The following is a 17,948-nucleotide window of genomic DNA, read 5'->3' on the forward strand; positions in this document are numbered from 1 at the left end:
ACTGTACTCAGGTCTCTCCTTCTCTCAGACCTTAGTCTCTGCAGCTCGGGAGACGTCGGTGAGTTACTAGACCCAGGGGCCGCCTCAGCCTCCCCGGACCCAACTGGTAGTGGAGCAGCTGTAACTGATGGCCCAGCTGAAGGCAACGAGGTAATCCCCACATCTGGAGCCAGGGCAGGCTCAGGCCCCTGACTCGGGCCCAGCTGGTGTTTGTTGCAGGGGAACCTGTGCAGCCTGGAACTCTTCAGGGTCAGGCCCCAGACTTGGTTCAGATGAAGCCTGAGGCAAAGGATCCGGTGCAGACTGAGACTCCTCTGGTTCCGAGTCCGAGCCCAAGTCCCAGGCCATCACACTTCCTCTCGTAAAACACTAGAACTCATGGATATCCCACGAAACAGAATGTTGGACAATTCAGGACAGATTGAAAACTATTCAAACAGCGCATAGTTGAACTATGGATCCACATCAGGCGGTGAAGGCCACCAACTTGCATGGTTTAAAAAGACAAATTCATGGCGGAGAGGGGCTATCAGTGGCTACTAGCAATGATGGCTATGTTCTGCCTCTACAGTTGGAGTCTAAAGCTTCTGAATACCAGTTGCTAGAAACCACAGGAGATGAGAAACCTCTTGTGCTTGGGTCCTGCTTGTGGGTTGCCCATAGACATCTGGTTGGCTGCTGTGAGAACAGGATGCTAGTCAAGATGGGCCTGATCCAGAAGGTACCTCTTATTTTCTAAAGCAGGCAAGGGAAACCTGTGATCCTCAGGCCATAGTCGTTCCTCTTTCTCCTGTTGTGACTGCTATGTTTTGAATGCTGCTCCTCCTCCAGCTCCTCTTGGCATGTTGCTCCTTGAGGCTCCCTGTGGCTTATTGCAGGTGTAGCCAACGTGGTGCTCTCCAGATGTTGTTGGATGACAGTTGCTGTCATGCCTGAACACTGGCCATGCTTTCTGGACCTGATGGGAGCTGTCGTCCAGCAACATCTGGCTTCCCTTGCTGTATTGGGCCTCTGATCTTACAGAAAGGGTCATGCTGCTTCAGTGACTCCATGAAGCCAAAAAGTAAAATCTAAATGCTTTGATTAAATATCCAGCCTTTCCCACTGACATGAGCATCTCACGAGCAATGACCCAGCCAGCTAGTGACACCATTCGCAGCTGGAGGCTCATGACCGGATTCTGCCCCAGGGATGGAGCAGCAGCAGGCAGTGTCTGCTTTCACCAGCTGGGATTCCTCTCTCTGACAGCTCTTGAAATGTGGTGCCTGGCGAGAGGCAGTAGCCTGACTTGCATGCCAAATAGCCACACCAAGGACCGACTTTGGTTGTGGGGGGAGTAGGGGTAGGAGTGGAATTGGTGTGGAAGGATGTTAGCAGGAATACAAGGAGTCTGGGACCATCTCCTTTGCATTCGCAAACCTCCCTCTTTGAAACATCCTGAGGATTCCCCTCTCCATCCTGGAGTTAGGCCAGTGGAAAGACGCCCGGTGCAATCCATAAGTAAACCAAGGAATGGCACAGGATCTGTGTAGACCAAGCGGGAAAGGATTCCCTTTGCCTCTTATGCGAAGGGATCAGCATTGCTAATTTTTGCCTGCCTGCCTGGTTCTTGGGTGGGTCCAAGCAACTCAGAATGGCAAGGGCCATATCATGAATATTTCAAGGGTGGAGACCCTCAGCTAATTGCTGTTGTATCCATCTTGTGACCATGAGTAGATGGCAGCAGTACGGTTGGTTTTCTAAAACATCATTTTTCTAAAAAATGGCCTGTGAATTTAAGAACAAAAGAGTTGAGGCTAGTTTTGCAGATCTTGGCAAGTAGATGTTCAAAAGGAAAGAAAAAGAAAAGAACCCTTTTACTTTCTAAATTATAGTGTAGAAGTAGTCAACATGTTGTTGGAGCACTGCAAGCATAGCTGAGGAGGGGAACTGTAGTCCAATGTCTGGAGGGCACCACGTTGGCTATGTCTATTTTAGTGAGTTTGCTGTCACATTCTTGAATTTAAACATTTTATTTTAGTGTCTCACCTCACTGCAGACCAGTGTTTCCCAAACTTTGAGTCTCTGGCTGTTTTTGGACTACAATTCCCATCATCCCTGACAACTGGTTCTGCTAGCTAGGGATGATGGGAGTTGCAATCCAAAAACAGCTGAAGTCCCAAGTTTGGGAAACATGGCTGTACATGCCTTGAAGTCTGTCTGTTACATGCTTCTTCAAGGATGGGGAACCTGTGGCTCTCCAGATGTTAATGAGCTAGAACTCCTGTCATCCTTGACTGTTGGCTGCACTGCCTGGGGTTCATAGGAGCTGGAGTTCAACAACATTTGATAGGTTCCCCATCCTTGTGTCAGGCTGCTGCCAGCAACTTCCACGGCTGGGTTGCCCAGGAACATAGAAAGACAAGGAATGTTTCTTACCGTCTGCTTTTTATTCAGTATTTACAGAGAGGTTTTAGAACCCAGCCTCTTGGATAATGGCATTGTCCCAAGTGAATCTCCACTCCCACCATCTCTCCCACTTCCTCATTCGTCACATCTACAGGTGCTGCTACATGCCCTCTGCCTCTGAGCTCTTTGCTCTCCTACTTTCAAGGCTCACTGGGTTCTGGGAGAGAGCGGGTCTGGAATGCTTTATAAAGACACTGTTTCTGTCAGCTGTCGCCCCCCCCCCAGTGCTTCCTCTTCCTCTCCCTCCTCCTCTCCCACTATTTCTTAACTTTCCCCCTCATCTGCCTCTGAACTGTGACCTCCCTCAAACCCCTGTTGTAATTCTAAACTGTCTTTCTCTTCTCTGGAAGGGTCAGGCTGGGGAGGCGATCTCCACCATTCCTCCTCTGCCCAGACCCTGACACCTTGTGGCACTCATTCCTCTTGTGGAAGGCTACGACTGGTGGTTGAGAAGATGGAGGAAATGCTGGGGGGGGGTGCTTATCTTCCACTTGACATTTCAAATCAGCTTCATCTTGCAGATTTCCCTGCTTGTGTGGAGAGTCTCCATGCTAGTCCTAAACATCTGTGTCAACTACTGACAACAAGAAGTGTCTTCATGGGGTGGGAATGGCCCACCTCATAAGAAACAAATTCTGCAAGTCCCCCTGTACAGGAAGTCTAGGGGTTTGGGAAGGACAACAACTCGGTGATAAAGCATCTGATTTGCATGTAGAAGAACCCATGTTTTATGTAGGATTCCTGTGAACCCTGGGGTGCTGCTACCAGTCATTGTGGATAAACCCAATGGCCTAACTTGGTGTGGCAGTTGCCTATGTTCCTAGAAATTACTACGGTATAACATGAAAGAGTGGCTAGACTGTTTGAACTGAATCCAGCTTGCTTTCCAGAACCTTACTGCAGCAGAGTTACCTGAAATCGCTATACGGGCGAGAGTGTAGCTCAATGGACAAGGGCCTGCAGCACATGCAGAAGGTCCCAAGTTCCATCTTGAGCATCTCTGGAGAAAATATTCAGGTGGCAGGGGATGGGGAAAAACCCTTCTCTGACCTAAAGTGCTGTTGTAAGTCAGAGCAGGCGGTACAGAGTACGGCAGATAGATATTCTGCGGGAGTATAAAACCGTTTCCTAAATGTTCCATAATTGCAGTAGTTTCTGCATGACCTTGAAACCCATGCTCTTATGTATTTAGAGATTCCTATCGTGTCATTTTACCCTGTCCGCTGCCTCCATAATTATTGCCAATTTCTACCCTGTGCCTGCCAGTGTTCCCAAGTGCCCTGTTTCTCAGTTCTATTGACTTGTCTGCAAGACTATTTCCCCCATATGTATTAAAGTAAATCCCTCCCTGCCCCCAACACACACACACTTGAATTCAAATCTCTTTGCTATTTCTCTCTTTGGGAGTCTCAGCAACTCTCTTCTCATCTGAAAAATCCTCTTTAAATGACATTCAATTTACTTTATCTTTGGTTTAACTCTCCCACCCTCCAGTCCCCCACCCTTGCCATATTTCATGGCAATGTCCAGTGGGACAGGTCTCGACTCCAACTCATCCAAGGCCTCTTCCTCTCTTTCTAGCAAAGGACCAGTTAATACTTGAAGACCTGGCAAGCAGGAGTTCATCTGCTTCAATTTCTCGGTGTCTTTCTTGGGAGCTTGAAAATAGCTGTGAGGGATTTGGCTGAGGGTGGTGGTGCTCTGGAATACCCCCATTCTGGCTGCAGCTGATTGGACCTGGGAGCCCAACAACATCTGGAGAGCCAAAAATGTTATTCAATCACTGTTGGCTAAGGTTGATGGCATGAACTGCAATTGTTCCTGGAGCCAAGACAGAAGTTCACAAAACCTGGGACACAAGGGTGACCTAGGGGGAACTTACATCCAGCACAGGTCCAAGATGGACTGAGAGATTCATATTGCTACAACCAGTCTCTTCCCTTCCTGGTTACCTGCTAAGATACAAAGTACACTTTTTTGGTCTCTGGCTGTTCCCTCCTCCACTCTAGACCCATTGCTCTTAAGTAGGCTCCTGATGATGAAGCTTCTTGGAAGGTAGTGGGTTTCCCAATGGGCCCAAATGGGCCTTGGGAATGAAAGAATAGACTTGGAATGAAAGAATAGACTTGGGAGTCAAGACAGGGTGTTGGGGTCATCCAAGGGTGGCCTGACAAGATGTCATTGGGACTTGGTACCTCAGCAGGCACTTCAGAATCTCCTGTTGTTCTAGGGCAGGGTGGCCACAAGAGCACTTTGACATGGAACCTGTGGGCCGTATATTGCCTTGTTGCACAGGGAGAGGGAGCGGGGCCATAATTTGGCCTCCCACCAGCCCTCCTGCTTCCTTTCCAAAGCCACTTAAGTGAGGTGCCTGGCTTTGAGAAGGAGGTGCAATGCTGTGGCGGGGTCCTAGAGCCCTCACGCCACCTTCCAAAAGCTGGGAAAGTGCTAACTAGGCTTTGGGAAGGAGGCTGGAGGACTCTAAAACCCTGTCAGATCCCACAAAGCTTCTTCTCAGTGCCCAGTGCCTCATTTACCTGGCTTTGGGAAGGCAGGACAAGGGCTACAAGGTGGGGTGGAGTGTCTTAATGTTGAGGGGTGCCAAAAAAGGCCTTAAGGGCTGCATGCTTCCCTTGGGCTGTGTGTTGGACTGTCATGACTCCTCCTTTGATGGGGTGTCTCCAGAGTCCTGGTCAGGCTGAACCTTGACAGAGGGTGGGTTAAGCCCACCTCCTCTTGAACTGCTGTTTGAAGTCAATTCTCCCCTTCCCCATGCTTTTAAGCATGCTTTCTTGGGAATATCTCCAGGCACTGATCTCCCCAGTCGCAAGTCATTTGCCCCTTGTGTAGCAGAATAAGTTCCCTAGATTTCTTTCTCGTCAAGAGGGCTAGATCAAAATCAGCAGCAATCAAATAAAAAAGAAACCATTGTTCTGCTTTGGTAGGAGGAGGGTCTCAGGATGAGTGACATCATTGTTATGATTGGTAAACAGATCAATATCCCTGGAGCTTATCAGAGTTTAGGATTTCAGCACTATTGATTGAGTGAAGTCTGCAGATAAGACTTCTCAAATACCTCATGTGAGAGCCTTGTTCTTTTTGGGCTTAGCTGGAATACAGGCTCTCAGGCGGTGGTTAGGGTCAAGTGGTGGTGGGACGTTATCCTGTTTCTGCATGGATTAGGAATTAAAATTTATTTGTTTATTTTACAGATGTATAAACTGCTTCACAGCCAGAAGCTATTGAAGCTGTGTACCATGAGATAAAAGACAAAAGATAACAGACCCTTAAAACAATAAAACCATTTCTACAGTTAATGTTTTATAAAATTGGCAGGGAATGCCTTTCAAGAACAGCTTTCTTAAGCAAATGTGTCTTCAGCAGCCACCTAAACATCTAGCTTGTCTAATTGCAGCCGGTAGCCAATTCCAAGGGACTGGAACTGCAACAATAAAAACCTTTCTAATAAAAAGCCTTTTTCTAGTAAAAACTAAGTGGTGCCCTCAGCAGTGCCCCATCTATGGAGCACAGCTGCTGAGCAGGGATATATTGGGTGAAGCAGTCCCTTCCGTAACCTGGCCCCAATTTGTGGATGTGCAGGGAAGGTGTGTGTTCCTCCTATGGATCTTAAAAAGTGTCGATTTTGGCCCTGCCTTGTGTTTCTCACATGCAGTGCTGTTTCCCTTCCACTGCAGTTTGGCTTCTGACAAAACTATGTTCCCCATCTCTCTGTCTACTGTGGTGGAATGTTACATAATTAAATACAGAATTATTATGCAACTGATTTGGAGTTACATTATTCCGTTCTATTCATTTCGTTGAAAAAGAAATGCAATGCAAACTGGGGGAGAAACATAATCAATTACCGTATTGTTTACAGACTAAAAACCACAACAGTGAATACCAATCGTATTTGCTGGATTGATTTCTGTTGAAGGCATGGGACGAATAAGCAAACATTGACAGTTTCAGCGGCCTGCTTTTGTTTCCTTCTGAATTTTCTGACATCCCTAGTTCTTCCCCACTCCAGCTACAGGAGGAAAGATAATAGCCCTATTCATATAGTCTCTCCCCATCCCAATGCATTCAGAATTGCATGAGTGAGAGCAGGAACATGCTGGCAAGCCCTGACTTTCCAGTTAAGTCTGTGTGCTGCCCCCTCCTATCTTCACTGAAGGGCCACCATCTGCAGTGGGGAGCCTGCTAAATTCATGGAGCCCCCTAACGTGACTAAGAGCCCTAATTTGGGTAGGGGAAATCTTGCAGCCCGAGGGCTGCATTGCCTCACAGCAAACCTCCTGGGGACCATCTGCCAAAAGTGAGTCAGGGACAAAGCAAAAAGTGGATGGGGAACCTGCCTGAGTTCAGCAGGCTTCCTGTGGCAGGTCCCCCCCCCCCCCCGTGAAGCCCCTGATGGGGACATGATAGAGCTAACTGATACGTTCCCTCCCTCTCCCTCATTTATGTGGGGAGGATTTTGGGGTCAAACCACACATTGCAATGTCGTCTGCAGCTATATTTCTTCTTACTCAAAAGTAAGCATGCATTAGATCTGGATCAGGACCACAGCACATGAGGAGGGGAGGTTTAATTCTTCCCACTCTGTGACCCCCTCAAACTCCACCTCCCCCATGCACTAAAGATTAAAAAATGATGTGTACAAAAAATGGAAAAGGGGGGAAACCACCAAAGAGGAATTCAAACAAATAGCCAGCACGCGTAGACACAAAGTCAGAAAAGCTAAAGCACAGAATGAACTCAGGCTTGCTAGAGAGGTTAAAAGCAACAAAAAAGGCTTTTATGGGTATGTTCGTAGCAAAAGGAAGAACAAAGAAACAGTGGGGTCACTCAGAGGAGAAGATGGTGAAATGCAAACAGGGGACACAGAAAGGGCTGAACTCCTCAATGCCTTCTTTGCCTCAGTCTTCTCCGATAAAGAAAACAATGCCCGACCTGAAGAATTTGGAGCAAATGATTCAGCAGAGGAAACACAGCCCAGAATAACTAAGGAGATAGTACAAGAATACTTGGCTAGTTTAGATGTATTCAAGTCTCCAGGGCCAGATGAACTGCATCCAAGAGTATTAAAAGAACTGGCAGATGTGATCTCAGAACCACTGGCAGTCATCTTTGAGAATTCCTGGAGAACAGGTGAAGTCCCGGCAGACTGGAGGAGGGCAAATGTTGTCCCTATTTTCAAAAAGGGGAAAAGAGAGGACCCAAATAATTACCGCCCAGTCAGTCTGACATCAATACCAGGGAAGATTCTGGAGCAGATCATTAAGCAAACAGTCTGTGAGCACCTAGAAAGGAATGCTGTGATCACCAATAGTCAGCATGGATTTCTGAAAAATAAGTCATGTCAGACTAACCTGATCTCGTTTTTTGACAGAATTACAAGCCTGGTAGATGAAGATGATTTGTAACTGGCTGACTGACCGAACCCAAAGGGTGCTCATCAATGGTTCCTCTTCATCCTGGAGAAGAGTGACTAGTGGGGTGCCACAGGGTTCTGTCTTGGGCCCGGTCTTATTCAACATCTTTATCAACGACTTGGATGATGGACTCAAGGGCATCCTGATCAAATTTGCAGATGACACCAAACTGGGACGGGTGGCTAACACCCAGAGGACAGGATCACACTTCAAAACGACCTTGACAGATTAGAGAACTGGGCAAAAACAAACAAGATGAATTTTAACAGGGAGAAATGTAAAGTATTGCACTTGGGCAAAATAAAATGAGAGGCACAAATACAAGATGGGTGACACCTGGCTTGAGAGCAGTACATGTGAAAAGGATCTAGGAGTCTTGGTTGACCACAAACTTGACATGAGCCAACAGTGTGACGCGGCAGCTAAAAAAGCCAATGCAATTCTGGGCTGCGTCAATAGGAGTATAGCATCTAGATCAAGGGAAGTAATAGTGCCACTGTATTCTGCTCTGGTCAGACCTCACCTGGAGTACTGTGTCCAGTTCTGGGCACCACAGTTCAAGAAGGACACTGACAAACTGGAACGTGTCCAGAGGAGGGCAACCAAAATGGTCAAAGGCCTGGAAACGATGCCTTATGAGGAACGGCTAAGGGAGCTGGGCATGTTTAGCCTGGAGAAGAGGAGGTTAAGGGGTGATATAATAGCCATGTTCAAATATATAAAAGGATGTCACATAGAGGAGGGAGAAAGGTTGCTTTCTGCTGCTCCAGAGAAGCGGACACGGAGCAATGGATCCAAACTACAAGAAAGAAGATTCCACCTAAACATTAGGAAGAACTTCCTGACAGTAAGAGCTGTTCGACAGTGGAATTTGCTGCCAAGGAGTGTGGTGGAGTCTCCTTCTTTGGAGGTCTTTAAGCAGAGGCTTGACAACCATATGTCAGGAGTGCTCTGATGGTGTTTCCTGCTTGGCAGGGGGTTGGACTCGATGGCCCTTGTGGTCTTTTCCAACTCTATGATTCTATGATTCACTAATGGGGCAAAGATCCCACTGGTACTAGTAAAAACTGTTTAATACAGTATTGGTAACTGTTTAGTGGTGACGGGAGAGTTTGGGGGGTTATGATGGGGGAGATAAGGGTCTAGCCTCCCCTATCTTTATACTTAGAAGTAATGTGCAGTGTGACCCTTTGTAGTGGCTTGGTTTCGATATTTGCCATAAGTTTTTTGAGATGGAGTCTTTCCTGCCCTCATGGTGACAGAGTGGAGTGCAATTCTGCTAGAACGCTAAGGAAATGTTGTTGGGAATTGTGTGAAGATTTCGTGTCTATTGACTAATCACCATTTTGGGAAAGAGGATAGAAAGAGATCCCTCCCCCATAGGCCAGAGGTAACCATTGCGGTACCCTCCCTATAATTCCCACCTGATCCAGCCAGCATGGCCAACAGTCAGATATGATGGGAATTGTAGTTCAGCAGCCTCTGGCTGCCCATGCCAGAGACTCTACTAGTGGTAATAATAATAATAATAATAATAATAATAATAATAATAATAATAATAATTTATTATTTATACCCCACCCATCTGGCTGGGCTTCCCCAGCCACTCTGGGCGGCTTCCAAAAAAATATTAAAATACTGTAATACATCAAACATTAAAAGCTTCCCTAAACAGGGCTGCCTTCAGATGTCTTCTAAAAGTCTGGTAGTTGTTGTTCTCTTTGACATCTGGTGGCTGGGCGTTCCACAGGGAGGACACCACTACCGAGAAGGCCCTCTGCCTGGTTCTATGGTGAGTATATCAAGTATGGGGTGTAAGACTATCTAGATCAGTGGTTCTCAACCTGTGGGTCCCCAGATGTTGTTGGACTACAACTCCCATCATCCCTAGCTAGCAAGGCCAGCGCTCGGGGATGATGGGAGTTGTAGTCCAACAATATCTGGGGACCCGCAGGTTGAGAACCGCTGATCTAGATAGTCTTATGCTCCATACTTGATATACTCACCATGATCTAGATCTTAAGATACGGTGCTATGAATAGATTTGGATATGAGCGACCCGTGTGAAATTTGTAGCTCAGCTGCTGTGCATATTATTAGTTACTTGCTCGTTTGTTCTTAGAGAAGCCCCTCTGTCTCTTTCATGAAAGAGATGGTGTCTGTTGCGACACACAGACAACCTAAAAGCAAAGCATGCCTTCCCTTGTTAAAACCTATAGTTAAATCGGTGAAGATTTATTTTATGAAATGGCAGCTCTGCTTTGGACCAGCTCCCCCCCACTCCCCCCCCCCCCACTCCCCAGTTGAGCTTATCTTTGCTTTCTTTGTGGCTCTTGGGAAAACCGCTTGAGCCTCTGAGGTCAGGTTCATTGACCTCTTCAACCTTCCTGGGGAGTTCACTGGGACAAAGTTTGTGGAGACCCATCTCCACAGTAATGGATTGAAACAGTACCTCCTCTAAGGGACCGCTTGGACCTGGAATTGCGAGAAAGGATTGCAACAGGGACGATCACTTTTGCTTCTCTATCCATAGTAGAAACTAAACATGTTAGGTGCTTGCACCCAGAACTGCGCGGCTGCACGGTTGTTTTATGATTTAAAACTGATGTATGCAAAATCTGCACGTTAGTATTTCAAGCTTCAAAGGAACCTCAGAGAGAGACTGCGCTTCAGCATGAAACCACTACATGGCAATTTGTCAAGAGGTTCTTTGCCATTGTGTGGACTGAACTGGGTCAAAGGTTTCTTTAACAAACAACAACACACTGCATATGTTAATTGGCTAACCAATGCCAGGATGTCTGTGTTAGCAACAATAACTGTTTTGTGAATGGCCACTGTTCATTATGTAATTAGTACTGTTTCTGTACTTTGGTTTTTTTTGTTCCCCTTTGACCTCACTGTTTACAATCCTTCTCCCTTAACTCTCTCTCTCTCTCTCTCTCTCTCTCTCTCTCTCTCTCTCTCTGTGTGTGTGTGTGTGTGATGCCCACACCACACCTAGACACACACACCTGTAACTCAGGAGAGCATTTCACACATCTCATGAATTTTACAATAGTCCCCAAAAGCTTATGCCATTATAATTTTTTAGTCTTTAAGGCTAGCAAGGATCAAAAAGACATGAGCGAGTCACTTTCATCTAGTAGCTATGTAAGAGATGTAGGAAAGAGAGCATATGCTAAATCAGGTAGGAGCAGGCTTTTAAGTTCTGCTCTGTCGAAGGTGCTGAAAAAAGTCTCTGGGCAGCTTCCAGAGGCTTCAGCAGATGATTAAAAGGATTAATTCTGTCCGACACTTTACCTTCTAAGTTTATATAGCTGCCTAGAGCACAATTTGTCTTACCAGGGGCCTCTTCTGCTGAGAATCATTTGTATGCGTAGACAACCCCAGGGAGGGGCTGGGACTCATCACAGCCAGCACCGAAATGAAGACCTGTCCCTTCCTTCGAAGTAGAAATTTTGCACAAATGCCACTATGCATGCTTGATACAATCCAGTCATATGTGGAGAAAATCCAAGTGTCCATATTGGAGAGGAGGGCCACAGGAATAGGTCTTGCCCAGATAGCCTGGGGCTTTTAACATCTCCTCTTTAAATGTCAGCACTACTCAGGCGCAGATACCTAAGTAAAAAAACACCTTGCACATATTTCGTTAGGGCAAAACATGGGAAGAACTGTGAAAGGGAGGTCATGGAATCCTAGTTAGACGGGGCCTTGTTAGCCATCTTGTCCAAGTTCCTGCTTGATTAAAGGTAAAGGGACCCCTGACCATTAGGGCCAGTCGTGGCCAACTCTGGGGTTGCGGCGCTCATCTCGCTTTATTGGCCGAGGGAGCTGGCGTACAGCTTCCAGGTCATGTGGCCAGCATGACTAAACCACTTCTGGCGAACCAGAGCAGTGCACAGAAATGCAGTTTACCTTCCTGCCAGAGTGGTACCTATTTATCTACTTGCACTTTGATGTGCTTTTGAACTGCTAGGTTGGCAGGAGCAGGGACCGAGCAACGGGAGCTCACCCTGTTGCGGGGATTTGAACCGCCGGCCTTCTGATCGGCAAGTCCTAGGCTCTGTGGTTTAACCCACAGTGCCACCTGTAATACTAATTAAGAATTAGAACATCCCCAATGGATGATTGTCCAACCTCTACTTAAATCAGAGGTGGGAAACTCTTTATAGCTTGAGGGCCACATTCCTTTCAATTTCATGGATTTTAAAAGGGCAAGTTGTTGCTGAGGTGCTTGGGTGTGGCTGGCATTCTGTACCTGCCCTGGAACTATGTGGCTCCTTGAGCTTTGCTGCACAGGTGACTCATACATCTTCCTAGCAATCCCAAGGGAGGAAACAGCTCTTGACAGAGAAGGGTGGCTGTTGTTGAAAGGAGATTGCTCCTTCTCTTGGGATCTAGAGGTGCAAGACCCTCTGGATGTATGCTAATGTCTAATTATGCACTTGATCGTTTGCCAACTGCTAACACAAGCACACACCTCTGTTCAGCCATTAATTAGCCCTGATGAGGTGGAAGCTTTCTTCTGACTGTCAGTACACTGCCAGTGACCTAATCAGTGGCCATTTGCATCCCCCCCCCCACTCCCCATGTGGGATATTCCTGTCGCCTTTGTTCCAAATATGGTGCGGGCTCAGAACTCTCCATTTTGATTGGTTCACAACACTCGCCTATGCTTCTGAAGACCAGCTTTCCTAACCTGTGTGACCATGTAGCCTCCTAAAACCCCCCTCTCTACTCATTGACATCAGCCTCATCAACATCTATTCCTTTTCTTACTTGCCCCTCACCGTGAAGTCCCAAGGCAGGTCACAGCAATTTAAAATTCAATCATTTTTAAAAGTTTAAATCACTCACAAGGATAACATAAACATAGGATACAAAATACATAAAGAAGGAAACCTTTTCACTTGGCACCTAAAGATATGTAATGAAGTTGCCAGGCAAGCTTTCCTGGGGACGGTATTCCACATTCTTTAACTGTTGACATCGTTCTCTGGATCTCACATCACTCTCTAATACCCAGGCCATTGCATGCTGCTTCTTTCTCTTTGAGCTGTATGGGACCTTCGATGATGGCAAATGTTCACTTTTGACAGTAGTTTTTCCATTATGTGGTAGTATGAGTTTAAGCAATAATAGCCTTGGGCACTGTAGCTATCAGTGACTCTGGAATATCAATTGGCTTTGCCCATTCACTGCCCTTCCTTTTCCATTAGAATAGCCCAGTTCAAATGTCAAGCCAAAATTGAGGCAGAGCATATCTCAGACTTCTGCACTCCCTACTCACTTCTGAATGTGTGGCCAACATAGTTTGCTGTTGCATCTGGATACTGTTAGCAGAAACAAAGGTTGTTTTCCAAATCAGAATGGAAATCAGAATGGGCTTGCTTTGGTATGCCTCTCATTCCTGAATTCAATAAAGTTGTGGCCTAATTCGCCCAATTAACCTTAAATTATGGTGTCTTGTGTCTTTATTTATCCTGGTGGGGGGCGGGAACTCGCCACGCAACAAGCAATGGTTGGTGCAGACCAGGTAAGTGAGGGAGGGAAGTGGAGCTGGTGGGGGTGGACCTTGGAGAAAACACATACCTGTAATGTAAATCATGGTTTGGCTTTGATGTCTGAACTGTGCCTGGTCTTGTTTTTTTAGTTCTGCAACAGTCTCTTCTGGGCTGCTCTCTTATAACCATTTCTCTCTTTTTGCACCTCAGGCTCTCGGCCTCGCCTTGAGGATTCATCTCCGCGGATAGTAGAGCATCCCTCCGACCTCATTGTGTCCAAGGGGGAGCCAGCAACGTTGAACTGCAAAGCGGAAGGACGTCCCACCCCCATCATTGAGTGGTACAAGGATGGGGAGCGGGTGGAGACGGACAAGGAAGACCCTCGATCCCATCGCATGTTGCTGCCCAGCGGCTCCCTTTTCTTTCTGCGTATCGTGCATGGACGGAGGAGCAAACCTGATGAGGGAGTGTATGTCTGTGTAGCCAGGAACTACCTGGGTGAGGCTGTCAGCAGGAACGCATCTCTGGAGGTAGCCAGTAAGTAGAATACTGAACAAGTGAGATGGAACTTTGGTTTGTCTTAAGTGATACGCCGCAAGCGATGCCATGCTCATCAGCTCCCATAAACGATGGGCAACTGTGTGGCCTGGACTGCGGTTCATGATATTGGGATTAAGTATGGTTTGAGTGTGGTCCTGATTCTGCGAACAGTCACTTCCTATGTGCATTTGAATTTGCAATTATAGTTGAGCACTATAGAACATATGGCAAGAGATGTGAGCAGCTGCCCTGGAGATATACCCTTAAGTACTTTCTGCCAATCTATAATTTGTTCTCTTCCCCTGCCCCAGTTTCCTCCAAACTCCCAGCCACATCCAAACCATGTTGATTAAAAATTAAATGCCCAAACTGAAAGGAAATAGAAATGTTTCTGCTAATCTCATCCATTGACAGGGATTGGGTGTTGCTGTTTGTTGAACAAAATGAGTTAAGCAAATAGCTGGAGGGAGGAGCAATGTGGGCGCTTTCAAATTCCTGCTACCTGATCACTTCACCTAGAGCAGAATACAGTCCGTCTCACACAGTGTTGTCCATGTGTCTGCGTGTTGCCTGTGAATTAACTGATAGTGTTTCAGATAGATTTGCAGGTCTCCTTATGTGTCTCCTCCCCCTCCCTTTAAACGAAGCAAAGGGCTTAGGATGCCAAAAAGAGTTTCAATTGGAAATGTTGCATAAAGTCTTGTGCCTTCTGATTTGAAGGGATTGGGGCTCTAAGTTTGTTGTTGAGGTGTGCAGACCCTATCAGCCGTCATATAGCCAATAACAGGGCCGTATTCATACTCTGCTGCTGCTGGTGATCACTGAAGACTGTAGAATTATCTTGGTGGGGAAGAGACACATCTAAGTAGTAAAGCATGGAATCTTCTGGTAGGGAAAGACCCCTATTTTGAAACTGACTCCTCCAGTTAATGTAGAACAGAGGTGGGGAACCTGTGGCCCTCCAGATAGTGTTGGAGTCCAACTCTAATTTGCTCTAGCTAGTATAGCCAATGGAGGGGGTTGATGGGAGTTGTAGGCCAACAAAATCTGGAGGGCCGCAGTTTCTCCCCCCGTGCTGTGTAGACAATAGTGAGTCAGGTGAACCAGAGGTATAAAAGGAGTGATCTGGTACAAATACCAGGAAAAAGGTCAGCAGGGACACTTGGAATCCATGTAGGATGTATTTCTGAAAAGTTTGCTTGTTCATTGGTATTGGCAACATTTCAGGAAAAAGAGTATGTCTGTTTTCTTTGCTGGTTGTCAATCATCTGAGCGAAGGAATCTTACCTATTTCTAGGTTTTTAATCCCCCTCCTCCCAATTTTGCTCAGGTCACTTTCCAACATCTATAAGACATGAGCAAACACTCTGTTGATAAGTCCATTGAGTTCTGGTTATAAACTCTTTCTAGCAACTAGCCCGGCTGCATTCTTGGCAGGCTTCTCTAGCTGTGCCTTTCATGGAGCAAAGGTCCCTGAGAAGCAAACAGCCGTGTGGATTGTGGGCACGGAAGATATCCAGGTTCATTATTTATCTGCCCTGACCTCAAAACCAATCTCCTGCACGGCTTTCCAAGGCACTCTCCACCCATTGTCTTCCTTAATGGCTTTATGGAGACAAAGATCTACAAACAAACAGTGGGGAAAAGCATTCAGGCCTGCCGAAAGTGACACAAGATGAATGATGGTCTTGCTTGAGACAAGGCCAAACGCCAGCAGGGGAAATGAAATGCCATTTCGGTTAAGCCCTTGGAGTCGCTAACATGTTCAGGCACCTCCCAAGCTGAACTTAACATTAGTTGATCTCCAAAACCTTTGACCACTAGCCCTCTGTGATTTGTGGCTATTGGCTGGATTGATAACAGGTTATGGTTGAAATAAAGCTATCAAAGGAGTGTGCTGCAGCCAGGGTAATTGGTCAAAATGCAGACATCAAAGGGAAATCTATAAAATGGCTCCCTGTGAAGCTGATGTGCTGGAAGTGGGTGTGCATATGGAGGGGGATAGAATAGACAATTACTCCAGAGGCCAGCAAAGATTCTAGGGACAGGGACAGCAGGTATGATGGGGCAAAGCCCAGTGTCCCTCCTCCACACTTGGATGAGCATATGGATAGGGTTTTAGCCAGAGACAGTGTGCTGTTTTCACGTATAATGCCAGGCATCAGATTCTCCCTTTCCATCTTCCTCTGCCCACTGGGTTTCCAGTTCTGGCTTGCAGGAAAACTGTGGTTTGCACAAAATATAGTTGCTCCAGTTTGGATTAATGCTAAAAAAATGCAACCTGTGCCATTAATAAAGATAGTGCAACTCGTACAGCACATTGGCGACAAATATTCACACAGTTGTTCAAAAATTTTTTACACCATTTATCAAATATGTGAGAAAGAGACGATTACTTACAAAGTGCCATGAAAACTTACAAACTACCTAAAATATAACGAGAGAATGTGTATATATATATCTGTAATCAAACAGGGCTACCTTGCTAAGCTATTCAGTCTTGTGTGCTTAAGCCAAGAAATTGTCTCTTCAAAGATATGTAAGTACATAATTATGAACTTTTGCATCAAAATTGATTCTTTATATATAGTGGGAGAATTTATATTTACTTTTTACAGTAGTACCTCGGGTTACATACGCTTCAGGTTACATATACTTCAGGTTACAGACTCCACTAACCCAGAAATAGTACCTTGGGTTAAGAACTTTGCTTCAGGATGAGAACAGAAATCACATGGTGGCGGCGCGGCAGCAGCAGGAGGCCCCATTAGCTAAAGTGGTACCTCAGGTTAAGAACAGTTTCAGGTTAAGAACAGACCTCCGGAACAAATTAAGTATGTAACCAGAGGTACCACTGTATTTAACTGAACACCTAGAAGTGTATTACAGTGGTGCCTCGGGTTACATACGCTTCAGGTTACATATGCTTCAGGTTACAGACTCTGCTAACCCAGAAATAGTACCTCGGGTTAAGAACTTTGCTTCAGGATGAGAACATAAACCATGTGGTGGTGGCGGTGCTGCAGCAGCAGGAGGCCCCATTAGCTAAAGTGGTGCTTCAGGTTAAGAACAGTTTCAGGTTAAGAACGGACCTCCGGAACGAATTAAGTATGTAACCAGAGGTACCACTGTATGTTGATTCTGGTAAGATTCCTTTTGGATTATTATCAGTTAGCACTAGTAGACGCATCAATGGCACGGGACAACTGAAGAAGCCCAGAAAACTGTGCTCAGGGAGTGTGCTATCCACGAAGCCCAACAAATCGGTCCCACCGGGGGTGAAACAGCAGCCTCTCAACTGCATGGACTGCCAGGGCAAAATGGGGATAGAACGCTGGTATCCTGTTTCCTTTATTACTTCATACGCTGCTTCATCAGCACCTCACAGCTACCAGGAACAACATTGAACTTACCCTTTTCTTGCATCTTCTTGAACTTATTTAAAAAACAAGAAAAAACGAAAAACTGAGTCAAGAATTTGTAAGAACCTAGTAAAATCTTATATTACAAGTTCACTTTATTTTAGGTAGTTTGTAAGTTTTCATGGCACTTTGTAAGTAATTGTCTCTTTCTCACATATTGATGTAATGGTGTAAAATTATTTTTGAACAGCTGTATGAATATTTGTCGCTAACATGCTGTACCAGTTTGGATTAATGGCTAAATACGTTTCTACAGGAAACTACAGTGCACAAGGAGTAAAGGCCTGTGAGTCCATAGTGGCAAATCCCAGTTTCGCATCTCATATAAAGTGGGTCTGTGTTTCTGCTGAAACTGCTGCCCAGGTGCACAAGGCAAAACTGAGTTACCATCAGGTTTGCTGTGCAGCGGTACCTGCTACTGCTTTGCCCCATAAGCTTATCTGCCCTTGTTTTAGTCCACTTTGTGTAGCTATTGAAGTGGGCTGAGATTGCTTACAGAAGTTCATGCCAGAATACTGAGCGAGCGTTACCTTAAATGGCAATAGTTCTTGATTTTGCATGCAAGGAGTAATCCTGATTTTCTGGAGAAGCCA

At 46.0% G+C, this 17,948-nt stretch overlaps 1 protein-coding gene across 5 annotated transcripts in view; it reads left to right on the forward strand.

Annotated features, from left to right (window-relative positions):
• ROBO3 (roundabout guidance receptor 3) overlaps window positions 1-17,948 on the forward strand; it is a 335,111-nt gene that overhangs the window by 156,767 nt on the left and 160,396 nt on the right. For all 5 annotated transcript variants that reach the window (XM_080982318.1, XM_080982319.1, XM_080982320.1 and 2 more), the window contains exon 2: window positions 13,604-13,930. In XM_080982318.1, coding sequence (XP_080838444.1) covers window positions 13,604-13,930 — 327 coding nt within the window. The remainder of the gene's footprint in view (window positions 1-13,603; window positions 13,931-17,948) is intronic.

Source organism: Podarcis pityusensis (genome assembly GCF_964106645.2).
Source record: "Podarcis pityusensis genome assembly, chromosome: 15".
Taxonomy (NCBI): Eukaryota; Metazoa; Chordata; class Lepidosauria; order Squamata; family Lacertidae; genus Podarcis; species Podarcis pityusensis.